The sequence below is a fragment of the Dipteris shenzhenensis genome, chromosome 30 (genome assembly GCF_047967505.1).
Source record: "Dipteris shenzhenensis isolate YYH24624 ecotype China chromosome 30, Dip_SZ_1.0, whole genome shotgun sequence".
NCBI lineage: Eukaryota > Viridiplantae > Streptophyta > Polypodiopsida > Gleicheniales > Dipteridaceae > Dipteris > Dipteris shenzhenensis.
The window spans coordinates 28,322,622-28,345,637 of NC_141625.1; the positions used below are offsets into that span (position 1 = coordinate 28,322,622).

General features: G+C 47.2%; 1 protein-coding gene across 1 annotated transcript; it reads left to right on the forward strand.

Moving 5' to 3' along the window:
• Positions 1-13,453: 13,453 nt before the first annotated feature.
• Positions 13,454-16,264, forward strand: LOC147881926 (pentatricopeptide repeat-containing protein At2g33680-like). Its single transcript, XM_087401479.1, has 2 exons — positions 13,454-15,631; positions 15,809-16,264. Exons 1-2 carry the CDS (start codon positions 13,454-13,456, stop codon positions 16,262-16,264), a joined length of 2,634 nt encoding a protein of 877 aa, XP_087257605.1.
• The last annotated feature ends 6,752 nt before the right edge of the window (positions 16,265-23,016 follow it).

Sequence of the window (23,016 nt, forward strand, 5' to 3'; positions counted from 1 at the left end):
TTCTTTATTCAGAGATCCAAGCAGTCAAATAGGCCAAAGGCCATCGCATAACAGCTTGCAATTACAACCATATGCATGTGAATGCAAGGGTTGTGTCTTATTAGATCCTACATATTAGGCAGGAGTTTATTGACTAAGGTTTGGTGTTAATCACTATTTTACACCCCCCCTTAACTCCAAAGCAGGAGACTAAGGGGTGGCCTGCCCAAACCCACGGAAGCATTGCCAATGATTGGGAGTAGGGAGAGCCTTGGTGAGGGTATCAGCTAGCATGTTCAGAGTGGGAACATAGATGAGTTGGACATGCTTGTCTTCAATGTGTTGCCTGATGAAGTGACATTTCAAGTCAATGTGCTTGGTACACTCATTGTAAGCACTATTTTTAGCAATGGCCATAGTAGATTGGTTGTCACACAGTGAAGGAGAAATGGAGTCTCTGGGGCAAATCCAAGTTCTTTAAGGAGACCTTGAATCCATAGGCCATAACAGATTGCTGTAGTCATGGAAAGGTACTCTGCTTCAGCTATGGAGATCGCTACAGTAGGCTGCTTCTTGCTATACTAGGTAATTGCGCCTCTAGCTAGTAGGAATAGGTGATCGGAGGTGGATTTTCTTGTGTCCACATCTCCTCCCCAGTCTGCATCACTCTAGCCAGAGAGTGTCTATGGGATATTAGGGTGGTATTCTATGCCAAGGGTGGGGGTGGAGCATAGATAACCGAATAGACAAAGCATCGCCTGCCAATGAGAGACCCCTAGATTTTGTATGAATTGCGAGACCTTGGAAGCAGCATATGCTATATCCGGTCTGGTACATGAGACGAGATACCAAATAGAGCCCACTGCCTGTCGATAGGGTATATTTTGCATGGTAGCTTGTTGCTCAGGATCCTGAGGGGACATGCTGTTGGAGAGCTTGATGCCTGCATCCATTGGTGTAAACTATTTTCCTTGTTCCATTTGGAAGCGTCTGAGGATGTCGATGATGTAGTGTTGCTAGAGGATTAGGATGGAACCTGTCTGGGGGTTGCATTGGATTTGAATGCCAAGACAGTATTCTGCAGGTCCATTGTCTATCATGGAAAACTCCAGAGACAATTGAAGCTTAATTTGTTGAAGAAAGTCAAAATTATTTATTGGCTAATAGTAGCAGATCATCAACATAGAGACCAAGTAAACAAAAAGACTTTGAAGATTTTTTAAAATACACGCTACTATTAGAGGAAGTGCGTATGAAACCGCGAGCTCGAGCAAAAACTTGTTGAACCTTTGATACCAGACACACGAGCTTTGTTTCAAGCCATAGAGGCTTTTGAGCAGAAGGCACACCTAATTTTCTTATCCATGTTGAACATACCTGAGTGGTTGTTTCATATAAACACATTGAGCTTCGGGGAGTACTCCATTAAGGAAGGCCGTCTTGACATCCATCTAGTGTAGGAGGAGGCCATGAGCCGCACAGAGGGAGATGATAATTTGAAGAGACTGCATGTGAACAACAGGGGCATAGGTCTCTATATAATCAAGTCTGTGGATCTGTGAGAACCCTTGTGCAACTAGACGGGCTTTGAACCTAGACACCAAGCCATCTACGTTAAGCTTCTTTTTAAGAAGCCACTTTGAGCCTATTATCTTCCTATGTGCAGGAGGGTCGCTCGACTAGAACCCAAGCTCGATTTTTTTGTAAGGAGTCAAACTCCTCATCCATAGCGTTCCTCCATTGAGGGGCTTCACGAGTAAGGAAATGCTAGAAATAGGTTACATAGGGATTAACAAAATAAGCCTTGAATGCACGTGATATAGACATATTACACTAAGTGACCCCCCTGAGGGCCCAAGAAAACGTTATAAATTTAGGTTGAAAGGGTTATGTTGGAATAAAACAAGAACTTGTAAGTTTAATAGTTTTCTTTCTTTTCATAATTCATGTTTTTATAGTAGTCCTCTTTGATAAAACCACATGTATGAAAAATATTTTAAACATGTAGATCTCTAAACTTTAAAGGTCTGGGCTTCATATCGAGAGGTGTTTTTAGAAGCTCATACCTCCAAAGGATATGGGATGAAAGAAAGAGGAATACTATCTGACTATGCATTGTCTAAAGAGACCAATGGTGTTGTTTCATTAGAGGTACTTCATGTTCTCTTTGTTTTATGAATAGAAATTATTAATTAATGAAATATAATATCAATTTGATATATTTTATGTTTTTAATTGTGTAGGATCCTAATCCAAATGACAATGGGGATAATAACATTTCTGGTCCAAGACTGGTTGTACCTACTAAAAATACTACTTGTGGTAAAAAAAATTTGCAATCGGTAATTTAGACCAAGTGATACATGAGAAGAGTGTTCAGTTGCAAAGAAAGCTGTATGACAAGGATAAGGCTATGGATGCCTTGCAAGAACAACTTAATGATTTGAGGAAAAGCATTTCTACTCTACCTTTGGTAAATTTCATGCCTACTTCATGATAATTTTCACAAAAAAGGTGATTTATGCTCACACAGACACACAGACACATGCGCGCATGCGTGTATTGTAAATATTGTTTTGAAAAGGTTTAGGGATCTTTGAGTAGAGTAGAAAGCATTCACATGAAGCATTGTTAAGTATTATATTTACTTTATTTTAAAAAGGTTCATCAATAAACAATTGGAGTAGAAAAGACAGTAGCACAAACAAATGACATACGTGTTTTCCAAGTAAGTTATTTTTCTTAATTAGTATGGCAATGACCATAACATTTTTGGATATTTTTCATAAAGATATTTTAAACAAATATTCTACTAATGATCTCTTGAATGTATCTTTGTAGGTTGATGCTTTTCAAAGGGGACAACGAGTAAAGATCTTACATAAGAACTCAAAAGACATAGATGGAATAGGGATAATAATTAGTTTGGATCCTTCATTTAGAGTTCATACTATACCAATAGGAGTTGGTTATGTAGCAGTATGAGTTGATGATGCAATCATTAAGGATGCTTGTATATTCAAAGCAAATGATGAGATTCAGACATTGGGTCATGCCGTAGGCTTGAATGTTGCTTGGAAAACTCTTCATGTGATGTCTTTATCATGTTCCATTTGCAATGCTTTCTTTAGGAAGTAGTAGATCAGGATAGTCATTAAGGCTTTTATTGCTTGCTTGCAATATTCTTTGGAGATCTAATCATGCACTATTGATAGCCATCTTTTCAATATCTCTAACATCAAGGTAATTATTTTGTTGTTGGAGCCTATAAATAGAATTCTCCGAAAAGAATGCATTGAAAGAATTCCATAAATCTTTGGGATATTTGGGTTCACAAAAGAGTACTATAGTAGCAAACAATTGTCGAAGTTGTTGCCCTAACTGAACTTGTGAAGCCTCATGCAGACATTCATGCCACTCTTCATCGGATTCTAATAATCCCCTGGCTGCACATGCCACTTTGAAGGTGTTATACATAACACCTTCAAAAGTTCAGAGATATTAAAAAGAGGTGGCTCCTATAAGATTTTTGTAAAATAATCTATTAATATAACTTATCTATTTTATAAGAAATTAATTTTTAAATTGTATAGCTTGTATATAATTAACATTTTAAATTTAATCTAATAATTATTAAATATTTTAAAATAATCAATGATAATTAATACCTGGAACAACGCAAAGTAGCATGTGTAAGTGGTAGCGCTCTCCTACTGAAGGTGGTACAAAAATACATTCTACGAATTGTATTTCCTTGTCTTTTGAGTGTCCAAACTCTGTCCTTGGTTGACCAAACCCAATATTTTGGAAAATCTATGTATAATGTTGACCTTGATTGTAAATGCATTGTATTACAATGAAACCATCTTGTTAGTGTTGTATGCTTCCCTTCTTCATTCTGAACAACATCATGAAGATTTTCATGGTCTGCAAAAGCCACATTCTGCTAATTTGGAAGATGAAATTGAAGCCTTTGAATGTCTGGTTTCTCATCATGCAATGGAAATCCATAAATTCTCCAAGTTGCTTCTAGTTGGACACATAGCGCACATCAAGATATTGTTTAATTTCATCATTTTTTTCAATTGTATATGTTTCCTGATCACCTCTTTGTATTTGCACAGTTGCACGATCATGTCCTTTGTAAACATACTTGTAGACATATTTAATGGCAGATATAGTTGAACAGACTTCAACATTTATTTGTGCATTATACCTTGTAGATAATGTTGGATTGTATGGCACAACCCAATGATTATCTATAAGAGACCCTCTTACTTATGTAATTCTTCAATTTTTTGAACGTCTATAAAGTGGGTAACCATCTGAATCAACAATTGCGGATTCTAAGAAAGACTTAGGATATCGCTTTGAACATTTTTCATTTTGCATGCAACTTGATTTTGGATTAAATGATCCACAAGGTCCATGGATAGAAGTCTTTAAAATGGTCTCATATAGCAATGGGTAACTATTGTGGCAAGGAATCTCTACACAAACAACTTTATCATAGTCGTTCACATTCTTGAGTTTTTGCACACTTTCTAGAATTACCAAGATGTGAGAATGTGGAAGGCCACGTTTTTGGAACTCTATGATGTAAACATATCCTTTCACTTTAGCAAATAGTTCATTCTTTACAATGTCATCCATAAGAGATTTTGTTTTTGAGCAAAAACACGTGCTAGTAGATCAGGACGATCGTTAGCCATTTGTCTAAACAACAATTCATGTTTGATTTCTGGCAATTGTGGGTTGCAAGTGAATGTGATAAACAAATCTGGTTTTCCTCCATATCTAACTATAGCCATTGCATCCTGATATAATTGATGCATTTGTCTTGGTCCACCACCAGTAAAAGATGAAGGCAACACTATCCGTTGCCCTATAGTGTTTCCAAGGATGGGAAGATAATTATCTACCCTATAGATCATGTTTTGAAGTCCTCTATACATTTGAACTCGTAGTTTATGTTGATTGTTGCAGATCCAATTTAATCTACAGTATTCGATGCTAGCATATGCATCAACAATATATTGTTGTAGCAATATTCCTGCTAATAATAGACCTTCGTAATCGTCTTGACACACTTGTAGCCTTGCAGCACATTACACTTATGTTCTCTCCAAACCCTCACATGTCAAGGTGCCAAAACTCAAAGGAGTTTCCATCCACACTTGGAAACTTGAGCTCCCTCCAAACCCTCGACATGTCATGGTGCAAAACTTCAGCTCCCTCCAAACCCTCAACATGTCATGGTGCAAAAACTTGAAGGACTTGCCATCCACCCTTCGCAACTTGAGCTCCCTCCAAACCCTCAATATGTCATGGTGCCAAAACTTTAAGGAGTTGCCATCCACCCTTGGCAACTTGAGCTCCCTCCAAACCCTCATTATTTTATCATGCCAAAACTTGAAGGAGTTGCCATCCACCCTTGGCAACTTGAGCTCGCTCCAAACCCTCGAGATTTCATTATGCCATTTGAAACTTGAAGGAGTTTCCATCCACCCTTGGCAACTTGAGCTCCCTCAAAACCCTCTCCATGTCATGGTGCCAAAACTTGACGGAGTTGCCATCTACCCTTGGCAACTTGAGCTCCCTCCAAACCCTCTAAATCTCAGAGTGCAAAAACTTAAAGGAGTTGCCATCCACCCTTGGCAACTTGAGCTCCCTCCAAACCCTTTCCATGTCGACCAATTTTGTAGCGGCCTCTGCTTGCTCTTGTGCCTACAAGGCTCTCACTTGTGCCTCCTCTACCTTGGCTTCTGCACCTTCCTTGAGACTTTTCTCAAGTTGCACCGCCTTTTCTACATTGGTGGCTTTCTCTTGTAGAGAAGTCACCTTCTGAGACATCTGCTTATCGTATTGCTCAAAAATCCCTTGAGAGTAGATGCCATCAGGTGCATTGCAACTCCAGCGAACTGAGATGACAATTGGGATTTGCCATCCACACAATTCTTTAGGTTGGTTAACATGCTCTTGGAGATCGCCCTTGAGAAAGATACATCACGTCCTTTTAGTTGCTCTACTGCTACTTGAACTTGCCAAAACTTGCAAGTTCCTCTCGTATCAGGAAAGAAGTGAATGGTCTTCTTCAGCACATCTTGTAGGTTTGTTGGCAAGCTCGAAATCTGGACTCCACCATCTTTACTAATCTGAGCGTTGGGGTATACGCCTAGAATATCCTGTCTCTTCCACTACTTCTTGAAAAAGTGTGCTTGCAAACTACCTCCAGAAATTCCTAGAGCATTTTCAATCATGCTTTCATTGATGGTAATCTTCTGACCTTGACGGACTAGTTGCACCTCCTTCATGTTCACCTCCTATACCAACCTGGTGAAGTTTTGGAGAGCATCAAATTGGGCTTTTGTAGAGTGAGTGAGGAGCTCCCATATGTCACAATTTTAAGATCAAGGGAGGAGGGGCTCTCACACTGTGCTGTAAAGGGGGAGGAAAGATTGTGTGAGGAGCTCCCGGACTATGCAGGGTCCATTACGAGAGGGGGTAGAAGTACTACGAACAGTGCAAGGGAGATAGAAATGGTCGAGAGGGATAGAAGATGAAACTATGAAGGAAATGGAATAGTGGAGGCTTGAGTTTGCAGTCCGATTGCAAGGGAGAAAGAAATGGTCAAGAGGGATAAAAGATGAAGCAGTGAAGGAAATGAAATAGTGGAGGCTTGAGATTGCAAGGGAGAAATTCGAGTTGTTCTACAATTTGAAAGGCTCACAAGTGACTACATGCACATCTAGGTGGAGCACACACTACTGAAGGACAGATTCAAGGCCTTGGAAGCTGTGGAAGAACAGCTTACAATGACTGAGGAAGATGCAGAGATTGAGGGTGTATTTATGTCACCAACGGAGCTAAATGATATGAGGATCCAACTATTGGAGACCTCATAGGAACCATGGGCTACCATCAAGAGAAAAATGGTGATTAATTCTAAGAGGTCCTATGAGGAGTTCTCCTTGGCTGCCTATACACATGACATCATGGCTTGACAGATTACCGAACTGAAAGCAACAATCTAGCATCATGGGAATCACTACTTTAAGACTAATGCAACAACTTGCTCCTTTAAGGATAAAATTCCACAATGTGACTTAAATTGACTAGAGCAGCCTACTGGCAGAGTGACCAACTCATGCACTTGAGGTCTGGTAGAGTGTTGGGATTCAACCTAGAGCCAGAGGACAATGCCTCTAATAATATTCTAACCATCCCAGCAAATACCATAGTGTTAATCTCTTCTAAGATATAAACCTTAAGCTCATATTCAGTACATGGTCTTGCACACATGGAATCCTCGAGCTCAATGTATGAAATGAGCTTCAATGTAGAAGCAAGTGAAAACCTGAATCTAGGGGCTTCCATGGCTCCTAATTCTAGCTCAATCAGACCCCGATCTCCCACACCAAGCCTCACGGCTTGGGGAGTCTCTCTCCAACTTCATGGGGAGGTTTGGGTTGTCTAAACCCGACTTGGTAAATCCCTTATCAAGGCAAGCTAGAGTGCAAGAGGAGCCGCAAGGTTCTTTACCAACCACTGCATCAGGGAGCATGCAAAGTAACCTAGTGCCCACCTCAACAATGAACCCTACGGGGCCTCATGTTCAGTTCTATGAGGGGGAGCCATCCTTCACTAGAACCTTTGAGCCCAAGATACCTAGCTTTCGAGTCCTGAAGGAAAGGGAATCAAGAAAATAGACTTTGGGGAAAACATGCTTCTGTGCACGATGGATTTCCGTCCCCCTCAGTAACCAGCTTGGGTGGGAGCCCTAGAAGGAACTCCTTACCCCACAGCTATACCTTATCGCAACCAGTGCCTAATGTGACAGTGCCTATGCATGGGCCCTCACTGGTGCAACCAATACGGCCAAACCCATCACATATGCCGGCTCCAAGTCCTACTGGGCCAGGACTAGAGCTAATGCAATACCTATACAACCCAAGACCTTTTGCAACCTGCCCCTAGGACCACCCAACTATGGCATTGTGCTAGCTCCACCTGCAATTCCTCCTGCACCGCAAGATGTACTTACAAATGAGGCTATGAGGATCCTAGTGCAAGCACTAGGAGGGGGGCCATGTTGCTAGCCTTTGTTGGAAGAGATACCAGTACTTCAAGGAGTAGGGTAGTTACCATCTCTAAGGTCATTACTAATTTTCTAGGAGAGAGAGATTCGGTGTCCCATGTAGAAAGGGTCGAGCAAATTTGTGAGACCTTCAGGGACATAGGTGACTTGGAAAAGGCTAATGCATTCAGGTTGATCCCATATGGTAAGGCATACCAATGGTATAGGGCTTTAAGAGCGGAATAGAAAATTAATTAGGAAACAGGGTCAACGTTTGCTTGGGTGTATCCAATTGCGGAACTATTTTCGGGGCCACAACGCGATGCGCTCCTGGGTGAATATTTGAATTTTGCGCGGACCCATGCTTTCACCCAAAAATTTCCCGATGTCATGAAGGCGCACTGGCGTAATAATGAGAAGCAATCTATTAGTTCAAAACATCGCATAGCTCGACACACGACATCTTTGCACTGTTGTGCGCAACGCAATCTCTAGCCTACTCCGCTTGATCACTTATCATCACGCAGCCTTTTGCTGTAGCTTTGCCACCTGTCATTGGGCACGCACCCATGCAGATCATTAAAATTGAATGTTATCTTGGAGAGACCACCGCGCCGGTTCTTGGCGTAATAATTAGACACAATCTATGATTTTGAACACCGTCGTAGCACAGTCTCTGGCCTGACCACCTGTCATCGTGCAGCCTTTTGCCGCATCTTTGCTTGCAGCCCATGCAAATCATAGGTTGGCTTGGAGAGACCACCGCACTGGTTTTTGGCATAATAATGAGATGCAATCTATCATTCTAAGCATCGCCTCAGCGCAATCTCTGGCCTAATGACCTGTCATCGCCTAGAATTCAAGGTTGTCTTGGAGAGACCACCACGCTGGTTCTTGGAGTTATAGCTCTGTTACCTATTTTTACATATTACAAGAGGAGGTCTATGACGACCAGCACGCTGGCAAACAGAAGGAGATCTATGAAAGCCACCACGCTAGTTCTTTGAGTTATATATTTGTGTATAAAGGAAAATGTATTCCGTTGTGCAACCAAGCAAAATGCAATTGACCATACGACCCTTGAGGGCTCCCCTTTAGGGGCAAGACCATATCGACACGCCATTTCTGTCCAGTGGCATCTTGGATATTGTATAATGCATGTCGATATGGCCCTTGCCCCTAGAGGGGACCCCTCAAGGGCCATATGGTCAATTGCATTTTCTAAAAGTTTAATTGTATTTTTCTAGATGTATCTCCATGCAACCACAACGGTGGGGTCGTTGGAGTTATTTTAGCGCTATTTTGGTCATAAACCAAGGAGATTGTAGTCCTTCTTTCCTAGTATTTTAGTCCTTGTTGCAGTAAATATAAGTGAGGGCAAAAGTACAATTAATCGAGTGAAAATTGAGCAAAAGACATTACAATGTACATCTACGTCCAATAACAGGTTATATAAAAATTATCAACTTATACTGAGCAAAAATTGAATAGAGGATCTTACATTTATAAAAACTCGGCAATTGCTGAGAACCTCAAAGGCCAAAAGATTACAAGTAACGGCCATAACCATTCAAATACAAATACAAAAGTTAACAACAGTGCATACTGAGAGCCTCAAATTGAACAAAAAGAGATTACATAAATGCCTTAGAGACCAAAACATTACATCCAGTGAGCCAAAAGATTGTTGAGAGCCCAAAAGATTACATCTAGCCACATTACTGAGAGCCTCGTCTAAGCAAGAGGGAATTTGTACAACTGAGTTTTCCGCCAGTCTAGCTTGTTGCATTAAAAAATTTTAGGGAGCCAAAGAAGGATACGATGGAGAGGCCAAAGACCATGCACATTGCCAGGACTCATATTACGGCCCCCCAGCAAGTCGAGAGTACTCTGCTCTGAAATTTTGAGGCCTTCGTCGACATCTAGGGGGAAACCATACAGAACAGCCATAAAGAGGCCAGAGATGAGCATGTCTTCTAAGGTGGTGACATGCAAATATGGGGGGAATCGACCATGGGAACAAAGGGTGTCCACTAGTGCCAGCATTTCTACTCCAGGTGAGTGCAATGCAATCACCTTATGTGAGAAGGAAAATTACATTGGGATCACAGAGCATCGAGGGGGGGTGGTAGTAGGCATGCTGAAGATGAGTGGGTGAGCAGCAGATGAGTAGGGGAGTAGATGAGTGACGAGAGTTGGAGGAGGGAGCGTGGAGCAAAGCAGAGCAGGGGTGAAAAAGAGTTAGAGGAGGGCTGTGGAGCAAAGTAGCAGAGCATATGGAGCAAAGTAGAAGAGCATGGGTGGATAAGAGCAATGTAGTAAAATGCCAAATGCCAAAGATCTTATATATATTATAAAGTTCGAGCCACCATGGTGGCTGGAGCCCGGGGTTCCATCCCATATTAATTACAAGCCACCATCCCCTAGACGGGTTGGTAATCATGATGAAGATGCCATGTGGTGCCGCTCCGGTGGTTGGTAATTAACTGCCAACCCGGTGGAATCATAGCCACGATAGACGTGGTTGATGAGAGCCACCACCACCGGGCAGTAATTCCCACAAAGGTAAATCATGAAGCTCTAATCACTCATTACCATGCACTCTAGTTCTCTACTAAGCATGCGAGCCCGTTGATTGGTAATTTTTATTGCACTCATAGTAATCATGCATGCTAAAGCATGGTGGTGGGTGAGCGGTGGCTCGGTGGAATCATAGCCACGATAGACGTGGCTGATGACAGCCACCACATGGGACAGTAATTTCCACAAAAGTAAATCATGAAGCCTGATCACCTCTAATTCCTCATTACCATGCACTCTAGTACTCTCCTGAGCATGCAAGCCCGGTGACTGGTAATTTACTGCACTCGTAGTAATCATGCATGTGTGGTGGTAACTGGAAGCTGAGTAATTGCGGGCCACTACGGTGGTTGGTAATTAACTGCCAACCCGGTGGGTCTTAACCGCCACCATAGACGTGGCTGGGAATCTTAGATGCCACCACCTCTAATCATTCATTACCATGCAAGTTAGTATTGCCGCCTTGAATTATTCAAAATTCGGGCCAACCACCGCAGTGGCTCTCACCTTGACAGTAGTGCACTTGACTTTTGAATAGCTGCACTTGGGCCTGCTTGGATGCCATTGCCTCTCTTCATGGTCTTTTGTTTGTGTTGTTATCTACTCTTGTAGCTTGGCAAACTGATCACCCTGCTTTTCTAATTCTGCAATGTGGGATAACAATTGTTGTTTCTCTTCTCTTTCGGTCTGTGTGTGCGTGAGGAATTTTTCTTGGACGTTGTCATGTTGTTCATGGAATTTATGGATAATTCCCATTGCATATTCAAGCCCTGCTCTAGACATTGTGTCATTTTTTTGCAGCTCTCTTTTGTTGCCGAAAGACGGAACACATTGTCCTGACTGATACAAGAATTTCTTGATGATGGAGTAGTGATGTATGTTGCAAAAAACACATCCTTCATGCGTGCTCAACATTCACTCGGTGTATTTGACTTCACAATTCTAGCGGCTGTCCCCAAGGGAAGCTTGCTTGAAACTCTCTTGCATGCTTCCGAGCATCAAGTATCAGAGCTTGGATATGGCCAGAAGGTAATCCCAAAAGTGAATCCTTTCTCAGTTCAGTTTGTTGACATTTACTTACCACATGTCGTTGTAATGTGATGTAGGTTACTAACATTCTACAGTTCACAAATCTGAATGCACCATTGGTTGAATACCAATGTCTATCTTGTGGTAGCTCTCGGGGTCACACGTTATCCATACAAGCCTTTTGTTTCAGCTGTGCTACTATTCAACAGATCTCCCCTATACCATTATTGAAAGGCAGGGTTCTACTTCGATATGGTTCACAAGTAGACATACAAGTTCGTGGGACCCATGTAGATGACCTGCTAGCCCTTCATTGCAGGTTCATTGATTACAATGCACATAGCATCGTAGCTACCAGGAATCTATTGATGGAAACCAAAACATCAGGTTAGTTTACCAAAAACAGTTCTGGTTTTATGACTCGGTTTGAGAAGACAGTTTAGATGTCTTGTCATAGAATTTAGTACTCAATCTTGTAGGTGTGGTAGTTTTGTTGCAAAGCATAGATTTTTAATTGCCATTTAGGGGCAAGAAAACCTTACTTTTCCATTTGCAATCTATGAATGCTGCAATTTTGGTTGCCATGGTGTTTTTGTTATAGAGGATAGACTTTTGATTGCCATTGAGGGGTGAGCAAAAATTACTTTTCCATTTGCAGTCTTTGAATCCTGCAGTTTTGGATTCCTACTATCTATCACTACTGCTTTCAATTTTGGAACCTTGAATATTATGAGACTGTGCAATGAAATTGCAGCAACCTTGAATATTATGACCTGCTTTATCAAGGATTGACGACCCTTCAACTCTATACTTACTATCAAAAAGAGAACAAAAGCATATCAAAGTAGATGCAATGGTATTACAAGAAATAAAACGATTGAGATCCTCAGCACGTTGGGAAACAAAACAAGATCAATTCGACGATCTGGATCAAAAGTCCTTCATCATACAATCACTGAATACACGGTACGCGAACATGCACAAAGAAGACTTGAGATGCTGCCCAAGCATGAAAAAAGCTACTGTTATATGCATTCAGGAAACACACATGCAATTGTCACAACAATTGAAGATAGAAAACTTTGATAGCATCAACAGTTACGTAGGGGTTGGCATCACAACATACTACAAAAAAGACATTGTTGTCAACAAAAATGAAGAGATATATCATGAAGGATCACAATCACTACTAACAATATTCAAGTCAAAGAACATTGTAGTTGTAAACACATACAAACATCCAAAAGCAAGCACAACATCCCTATTAGAGGTTATTGACCAAAGCCTACAAAAAATACATAAAGAAACAACAACTTACATCATTGGGGACTTCAACATTGAATACAACAACGAAACACAATCAAAAATTAAATTGCAAGAGTACATGCGCTCGAAAAAGAAGTACCAAGTAATCAAAGACCCAAGCACAATTCATGGATCAACAATTGATCACATATGGACAAACTATCCTTCCACTAGCACTACAAACGGCACAAACGACGCTGACTGGCCAGATCACTCCATATTATAAGTTGCAAGTAACGAATAAAAACATTTCGAACAAGCAAAGGATTGCATTCAAATTTCTAACATGGACAACATAGTTCATTAACTTTGGGGGCAGGCCTAATGAATTGTATAGCTTGCCTTGCCACACTCGAACCGGGAACCTGTTTGGGTGGATGGCCATAGACTTACAACGTGGGTGGAGAGCCAAGCTTTCAGAAGGCGAGCTAGGAAGCAGCAAAGATACTCATTCATTAGATCGGGCAATAGCAGAGTCGCCTTATGAGGAGTGCAGTTTGCTGTGAAAGAATAGACTTTGGTATATGTAAGGGCCAGCTTCTGGGCTCGTTTCCTGCTCCATATTTGAGGTGCGTGGTAACCAAGTTACATGGTTTGTGGGGTTCCAAGTGGTCCAAGCTGGCAGCAGAACCGCTCAGATTAGATGGGCGCTTTCAGACTAGCCTTGCGAGGAATGAAGAGTCTTGTTCTTACAGCTTTAATGATGAGTTCCTCGGTCACCTAGGTCCGGAGACAGATGCTGCCACCTATGCCTCCCTTTTGAGGCACTGCACCAGGGCCAAGGCGCTGCCTCAAGGTGAACGTGTGCATGAACACATGGCACGGCGTGGATATGCAGACGATAGGTTTCTGAGCAATCTTCTAATACAAATGTATAGCAAATGTGGGAGCCTGGAGTCTGCGCGCGCCGTGTTTGACAACATAGTCTCTCGGAACTTGTATTCTTGGACTATCATGATCGCTGCGTGCTGTCAGAACGGGCATTCCATGGAGGCTCTACAACTGTTTGGTCAAATGCAGGCAGAGGGCTTTGAGCCAGACAAGATCATGTTGATCACTGTTTTGAATGCGTGTGCCAGTGTGGCAGTGGTAGAAGAGGGTCAAGCGATCCATGCTGCTATTATCGGCACTGGATGGGAGTCAGATATTGTTGTTGGAAATGCCCTTGTCAATATGTATGGGAAGTGCAGGAGCTTGGATGATTCATGGGGTGTGTTCCTAGAGATGCCAATTCAAGACGTGGTCTCCTGGAATGCCATGATTGCCGTGTCTGCACAAAACATGTGCAGCAAGGAGGCCTTACAACTATTTCGTCAAATGGTGGCCAAAGGTGTCGAGCCAAACAAGATCACTTTCGTCAGCATTTTGGATGCATCTGCTACTGTGGCAGCCCTAGAAGAAAGTCAAGAGATACATGCTATTATTGTTGACAACGGATGGGAGTCAGATGTTGTTGTGGGGACGACCCTTATTCAGATGTATGGCAAGTGTGGGTGCTTGGATGATGCAAGGGTGGTCTTTGGAGAGATGCCACTGCGGAATGTGGTCTCCTGGAGTGGCATGATCACAGCATGTGCCCAGAATGGGCATGACAAGGAGGCCCTGCAATTATTTGGGCACATGCAGGGCGAAGGCATTGAACCAAACATGATCACTTTCATCTGCATTCTGGATGCATGTGTCAGTGTGGCAGCCCTAGAAGATGGTCGGGAAATCCATGCTACGATAGTTGGCTATGGATGGGAGTCGGATATTGTTGTGGGCACATCCATCACCAATATGTATGGCAAGTGCGGTAGCCTAGATGATTCAAGGGCTGTCTTTGCAGGCATGCCAATGCGGAATGTGGTCTCCTGGAGTGGCATGATTACAGCATGCGCCCAAAATGGGCAGGACAAGGAGGCCCTACAACTGTTTGGTCAAATGAATGCCAAAGGCATCAAGCCAAACAAGATTAGCTTCATCTGTGTTTTGGATGTGTGTGCTAGCGTTGCATCCATAGCAGAGGGTCGAGAGGTCCATGCTACCATTGTTGGCAATGGATGGGAGTCGGATGTTGCCATGGGGACAGCCCTCATCAACATGTATGGCAATTTGAGAAGTCTAGATGATTCAAGAGCTGTGTTTGTAGAGATGCCACTGTCGAATGTGGTCTCATGGAGTGCCATGATGGCAGCATGTGTCCAGAATGGGCATGGAAAAGAGGCCCTACTGTTGTTTGGGGAAATGCAGGCCGAAGGCATCAAGCCGAACAAGATCACGTTCATCTGTGTTTTAGATGCATGTGCAAGTGTGGCAGGCCTAGAAAATGGTCGAAAGATCCATGCGAGCATTGTCGGTAATGGATGGGAGATGGGAGTGGTTATGGGGAATGCCCTTGTCAATATGTATGGAAAATGTGGGAGCCTTGATGATTCAAGAGCTGTCTTCACAGAGATGCCACTGAGGGATGTGGCCTCATGGAGTACCATAATTGCAGCATGCTCCCACGACGGGCATGGCAAGGAGGCCCTAGAACTGTTTGGTCAACTACAGGCTGGAGGCATTAAGCCAAACAAGATCACGATCATCTGCATTTTGGATGCATGTGCTAGTCTGGCAGCCCTAGAAAAGGGTCAAGAGATCCTTGTGACTATTGTTGGCAATGGATGGGAGTCAGATGTCGTTGTGGGGAATGCCCTCATCACTATGTATGGCAAGTGTGGAAACCTGGATGATTCGAGGGCTGTATTCGCAGGGATGCCAATGTGGGATGTGGTCTCATGGAATGCCATGATTGCAGCATGCGCCCAGAATGGGCATGGCAAGGAGGCCCTACAAATGTTTGTTCAAATGCAGGCCAAAAGCGTGAAGCCAGACAAGACCACCTTCATCTGCCTTCTGACTGCATGCAATCACACAGGTATGGTTGCTGATGGGAGGCAGTACTTTGCCTCCATGAATGTAGAGCATGGTATAACACCCTCGGTGGAGCATTATGTGTGCATGATTGGTCTTCTTGGGCGACCAGGACTATTGGAAGAGGCAGAGGGATTGACTGCAAGTATTCCATTTGAACATGTCAGTTCTGCATGGTTAAGCTTGCTTTCATCTTACAGGCTTCACAGTGACATGGAGAGGGCTGTGCATGCTGCAAATATTGTTTTTGAGTTAGATCCAGGGAATGCTTCACCTTATGTATTGCTTGCAGACATCCATGCTAACACAGGTAGGGCAGAAAATGTAGAAATGGTGAGAAGGGCAATAATTGATAATGGTTTGAAGGAAGTGCCAGGTTGTAATGTATTGAAGTGAATCATTTGGTGTATGAATTTGGTTTTCAGAGACACCTCTAGTCACCTACAGGCAAATATACTGCTGAGTTGCTTTTTTTTTTTTGTGTGGAAAAAACAGTGCTAATTATATTACTTCGAGAACAAGATACAAGAGGTCAGCATTGTAGCTGACGGGCTGCGTTCACAAATCGGACGCAGCCCAAAAAGATAACAAAAGTAAAGTTCTCTTTCACGGAGGGATAAGGCGAGTGTGAATGAACAGCCAGAGAGGTGGTGAGTAGCGCCACCGAAGGCCCTGCGAAGCCTGCTCGAAGAAGAGGCCCTGTGTGTCCCAAACCCGGAGGAAGCGTCTCCGCTTCTCCCGACCGGCCCGGGAGTCCCCCTGTATCTGGTCCCACTGGCCTCTGAGGGTATGTATAATCTCACTCCAGATGTCAGTCATGATCTGGGCAGTCGATAAGGAGGTGCCACCGAGGATCTGCGCGCAGCGCGAGGTCCAGATGTGCCAACCTGCGATGCTGCTGATAATCTCCCAGACTGGCTGCCTCTCCTGAGCTTCTGTGCCGGCCTCTGCCAGGTGCTGCGGGATACTCTCGAGCGGCCCCCACGTCCCCTATGTAATAAGGAATGTGGGGTCCTGCTGACAGGCCTCGAATAAATAATGAAAACCAGGTGCGGTGCTGCACCAGCAGAACGCGCCCCAAGTGATCAATCCTAGCTCCGGTGCTACGCGAGTAAGGATCCCGAAAGTCCACCTCCACACTTCCTGGGCGCGAGTGCAACTCCATAGGCAGTGTTTTGGTGACTCCTCGTCCTCATGACAGATCTGGCAACGTCCGTCCTGTCCAATCTGCCTCAACCAGCTCCCCACTGGAAGACCTTTGTGGGCAAGAAGCCACAGGAAGTAGTAGATCTTCCGCGGCCGCCAGCTCTCCCACAAGGCCTTCCAGAAGGCCTGCAAAAATAACCTGGAAATACCCTGTGCATACCAACTGGGCTGCTGGGTGGGAGGGCGGCTCTGCATCCTCCCTAGAACTCGCCTGCCCAAAGTCGTGCTGTAGGCAAAGGAGGTCGGCCCCTGACCTGTCGCAATCTCTGGCCATCTCCACTCTCCTGGGTCCCAATCAAGCTCTGACAAGGCCCGCCCCTCCCAGAGCCAGAGACGCCAAAGCTGCAGCTGATCCTGCTCTATGCAAGGGTCGGTTCGCTAAACCTTCCCCACAAGGCCTACGACCCGAATCCTCTGCCATGGGAGTAGGGGGTCGATGAGCACATCCTCTCTACTGAGTCGCCCATCCCCCAAAACCGCGAAGAAGGAAACAGAGGAGTCGTCCATCCGCCCTGCGACCACCAGTGGGATGCCACGGGGGGTGAATTGTCCCAGCCAACGGTCATCACCTGGCATGAGGATCTGAAGCTCAGGTGGAACCAACCAATCAGCTGGAATCGCGCCGTCGATCTCCGTACATCTCGCCTGGGCTCCACGGGCACCTCCAGCTGCGTCTGCAAGATCAGCCGTCTCCAAATGTCTGTACGTGTCCCTCCAAACTCGAAGGGACCGGGCTGGCCCCCGCATCCAGCCGTCCCACCTGATGTGTGATCTCTCCCCCAACTGAAGGCCCTCGGCATCTCTGACCTGATCGTTCCAGACAAGCGGCTGGCGATCGATCTCCTGACAGCTAGGAGGGGACTGGATGAGACTGAGGCGGAGCCGCCTCCACACCATGAGGAGGCTACGAACGAGTGGGGAACAGGGCTGAGTGAGCGGGGCGGAAGTGAAGATCCACCTGAGGGACGGAAGCCACTCTCCACCTCGGCGCGGGACACAAGAACCGACCCCCTGCTGAAGTAACATCTTCCACGTTTGCCTCCCCGGGGTCAAACCGCGGATGACTAGCTTGCCTAACAGGGCCTGACTCTGAAGCTCTGGATCGATGACCCCCAGGCCTCCCTTGGCCTGCGGAAGAATGACTGTCTGCCAAGCAACCCTGGCTCTGGTATCTCTGAGGCCATCCTCCCCGGACCAAAGGAAGTTCCGAACCAACCTCCTAAGCTGTGCCACGTTGGATCTCGAGAAACACCAACAGGAAGCCACATACCAGGCCGTGGCTAGGAGGACCTGGTTGACTACCAGGGCACGACCTGCAAGGGAGAGCTTAGCAGTGCTCCAGAAAGCCAGCTTCCGTCGGATGGAATCTAGCACCGGGAGAAACTGCTGAGCTGGCGTGATATCCAGGCCGACCTGAAAACCAAGATATCTAGCTGTCTGTCCCCGCGGAATCCACCTGAAACCCAAAAACCTCCCCCACTGAGAGCACGCCCCGGGGTCTGTGAGAAAACCAACTGATTTGTTCCAGTTGATTTTCGCACCGGCAGCCGAACAGAAGATCTCTAGGGCCATCCTCACCCTCTCCAGCATCATCTCATCATCCTGGACATACAGTGCTGTGTCATCCGCATACTACGAGTCCAGGAGCTCCGTGTCCTCCCGGAGTGGGAGGCGAACACCCCTGAGCCCAGTAGATCTCGCCCGAAGGTAGTATGTCATAGCCTCAGCGAAGAAGAGAAACAGGTAAGGAGCCAGGGGGCAGCCCTGACGCACTGATCTCTCCAGACGAAAACGCTCACCTATCCTGCCGCCAATGATGACCCTGCTAGAAGCTGTCCTGTACAACGCTGAAATACCCTGAATCCATCCTGCTGGGAAACCTAGTCGCTCCAGAGTCCCCTCCAGAAAGGACCAGTCCACTCGATCGTAGGCCTTCTCAAAGTCGAGAAGTAGGATGGCTAGGTGTGACCCACTGTGCTGAGCCCACTCCGCTGCCTCTGAGAAGGTGAAGACATTATCCAGGATACTACGATCCTGGACAAAGCCTGTCTGAGTGTCATGAATGAGGTCTGGAAGTAGAGGCCAAACTCTGGCGCTAATCATCTTGGCAAGGATTTTGTAAGCAGTGGTAAGTAGGGTGATCGGGCGCCACTGACGGATCTCCTGTCTATCTCCTCCCTTCGGGATGAGGCAAATCAGTCCCGAGGAGAGGCTCTCTGGCATATAACCGCTGCTGAAAATCCTCTGAAGAGCTGCTAGGAGGGGCTGATGGATCTGATCCCAGAAGGAGGTGAAGAATGCCTGGGATAGTCCATCCTCGCCCGGGCACTTCTGCCCGTCGATGGCCATCAAGGCCTCCAACATCTCGTCCGTAGTGAACGGTGCCAACAACGTCGCCTGCATGCTGGGCTGGACCAGGGATGGAATGTGCCTCCACACCTCCTCCCGGGAGCGTCGAGTGCGAGGGGCAAGCGGCTCCTGCTGGAAAAGAGTCCTATAGAAGTCGGTAGCCAACCCCAAGACCTCACCCGGATCCGTAACAATGTGCCCCTCTGCTGTCTTGAGACTCCGGAGCTGATCACCTGCTGCTCTCTGGCCATGCGTCCTGAAGAACTCCCTGCTCATCCGGTCACCCTTCCGAGCCCAGAAGGAGAGAGAGGCGTGATAGGAAAACTCTGACCGGCGCTGGAGGGTCTCCTCAAGAAGGGCTCTGGCTCGAAGGGCCTGGATCCGAAGCTCCTCCGAGCCCTGGGCTGCCTGCTGGAGTCGCTGAATGGAGGCGAGGTCCCTCCGAAGAGCTCTCTCTCTGCCCCACCACTCCTGTCGAACCTGTAGGGCTGCGAGCTGGCAAATCTGGCTGGACTCCTGCAAAGCCTGCGCCACCGAATCAACCAGATCCACGGACTCGCCCCAATCTCTGTCCCATAGACTGCAGATACTGCTGCGCACGTCCACCCTCGAGAAAATGGAGTCGGGAATCCGGCATGAACGGGGGGGAAGGGCCTGGGCTGCCGAGTCTAATGATAGGAGCACAGGCGCATGGTCGGAAAGTGTCGTCCCTGGAACTATACCCGCTTGACCGCCTCTGCTAATGGCCCAATCACTGACATAAAATCTATCCAGCCTCTCCAGGAGTCTGCCTCCTCCCCTGCGGAAGCCCCACGAGAAGTCCAGGCTCCCGTGCCAACGCCGGAAGGACGGGTCTCTCCAACTGTCCCTACCTCCTGTCGCGAAGATGAAAGAGTCCCAAGCGGACTGCTCTGCCTGAGCCATACCTGTAAACTCCGGACCTCTGCCCTGCTGGTCCTCCAAGGTCTCCAGATTGTTGAAGTCACCTCCAACAATCCAGAAATACATGTCTGGAAGAATCTCTGTAAGTGTCCTCCAGAAGGTGGCTCTGCACCGGAGGTCTGTGGGAGCATAAATGTTGAGGATTCCTATTTTGGAACCCTCCAGTTCCAGGCCTACCCAAAGGGCACGGCCTGGGATCAACGTGCCATGACCGAAAACTCCCTGGGCTAACTGCTTGCACACGGAAGTACAGACACCTCCACTCCTCCCCTGTGCGCCGATCGAGGGCTCCCAATAAGTGTGGGAACGTCCAGGGAGAACCTTCCCGTAGCTACGGGAATGAGCCGCAGAAAGCTTGTGCTCCTGGAGCAGAAGTACATCCAAACGACCAATCACTGCTGGCTGAAGTTCCTGTCGCAAAATGAGCTTCCTGGGACCACGGGTGCCAGAAGAGTGAAACCCGTTCACATTCCAGGATACGAGGTGTAGGCTCATGGTGAGGAATGGGAGGCTGCGAACAACTGTCTGCTCGCGGTCGAAGTCGAAGAAGAAGCTGACATTTCGGAGTGGAGGCGCTGCCGCTTATGAGAAGGTTTGGAGGGGGAGGCGGGGTCGTCCTGCCCGTTCTTCAACACCTTCAACAAAGGCGAGAGGCCTTTGGTGCCATGAGCAAATGCTTTCTCGAGCCAGTGCGAGATCTCTGAAGTAGTCATCCCGTAGAAGGCTCGGAGTTTCTGAGGGGACCAGGCTCTGACATCCTGGGGGAGGGGCCATGACAGGGGAGGCCTGAGGATCACAATCAGTTCAGTGGAAGCGTTTGGTGGCGCAATGCCACCGCAGGCGCACGTCGCCCTCGGACCACTGAGTCTCGAGAAGCTGCCCATCGGACGAGCCTATCCAGGAGCAAACCTGAGCGTGCGTCTGCTCTCTGAGAGCCTCCCAGACCGAGTCGTCTGTCCAGGTCTCGGTGCCGTCGTTGAGGAACGTGAAAGCAAAGCTAGGGCCATCCCTAGGGGCCAAGGCGGCAATCTTCCCATCCGCCCCTTTGCGGAGCAGGAAGATACTGATGTCGAGACAAGCCGGGAAGGTCCCGAGGTCGGCCACATCCAAGTAGTCCCAGGGGCCAGATCTGTAAAAGTCTCGAGGAAGCTCTCTCTCCTGAAGCTGAGACCCATCAGAGTCTGCCACTGAGGGGCTAGCGGACAGGGAAGCCTGCTCCAGTGGTGGTGTAGACTCCGGGTGTCCTGCCAGTGGAGGGGGGGGGGAGGAGGCTGGGGGGGTAGGCGACTCAGACTCCACGGAGGCGACTAGCGGAGGAGGTGGAGGAGGAACGGGGGCTGCCCTCGGCTGGGAAGCCGTCGGTGCTGCTAACTCTGCAGGAGAGTCGAGAGAGACGGGGGGAGGGGGATGGGGATGCATCTGGAACTGGGGCTGAGAAGGAGGAGGAGGAGACCGAGGAGGAAGAGGCGGGGGCTGAAGCTGCGGGTCGGGAGAAGGGGGGTGAAACTGGGGAAGGGGCTGGGATTGAGTGGAAAGGGGCGGGGGAGCGGAAGAGAGGGGGATCTGAGGCTGTGAAGGGCGGGCTACCGTCGAAGAAGAAGCTCTCCCAGGTCCCTGGGGCGGCTGCCTGTCAGGTCTCTGAGGTGCTGCTGCAGAGGATGGGTAACCTCTGCCTCCTTGCCTTTATCCGAAATCTTCTTGTTCTTTCCTCTTTTCCTTCTAACCTCAGTCCAGCCGCCCACTAACTCTGGACCGGACTCCGGCTGCCTCGGCTCCTCCTGACATGGCTGTCCGGAGGGGGGGGGAGGGGGCGGGGGCGGGGGAGGCCGAGAAGAGCTGGCGAAACGTGGACAAGCAGCCGCCAAGTGCCCAAAGCCGTGGCACCTCAGGCACTGGCCTGGCTGTCCGGTGACTACCATGCTCTGGGTGATGCTGTCGGCATCTGTCACGATCTCGATCACTGCAGGGAGAGTCGCAGGATCCGCCACAGCCACACGGACTCGGGGGGCTCTTGCCGTAGTCACCGCGTCGGCAAAAGTGTCGTGCATAACCCAGCCAAAATGGGAGCGCAGGTCCTTGACAATCGGCCGTAGCTCAGCAGCAAGACCTGGAAAAACTAGCGTCACTGGATGGCGAGGTATACGGAACCGAACATCAAAATCCGCTGCGCTGAATCCACGGTACCACGGGACTATCATGATAATCTTTCCATCCACCGACGTGGGGGAACCAGCAATCAGGTTGCTCGCAGCTTTCTCATTGGAGAGTTTGAGCCAGAAGATGCCCCTTCCCATAAGGGCCACCTCCTCAATATGGCCATCCTCTAGCATGAGAGTGGACTGGAGCCAGTCCCTAATGGCTGATCTGGAGGGAGAGTGTCCAATGACTCTGCCGTAAACAGAGGTACGGGCAAAGTCATTGGCAACCTCCTGAACCCGAGATGATTGTTGCTCTGTTAGGATAACGCGGTAGGCATCTGGAGAGGGAGGGTCCGACTGGGCCTTCGGTTCCGGGCAGGGAGCCGCCATACCGCCAAGACAAACTGCGAGGCTTCCGATGAAGAAAAGGCTGCCACCCAAAAAAGGGGGGGATAGAAGCGGGAGGGTGGAGCCTGGGTGTGAAGAGGACGGTTGCGGAGGCGGAAGGCGGGG

What these genes read in the sequence shown, in the direction of transcription:
- LOC147881926 (XM_087401479.1), top strand. Translation starts at nt 13,454, where the DNA reads ATGAGGAGTGCAGTTTGCTGTGAAAGAATAGACTTTGGTATATGTAAG. An exon ending in GCAATGGATGGGAGTCAGAT is followed by an intron (nt 15,632 to 15,808) that starts GTCGTTGTGGGG and finishes GTTCAAATGCAG; the next exon opens with GCCAAAAGCGTGAAGCCAGA.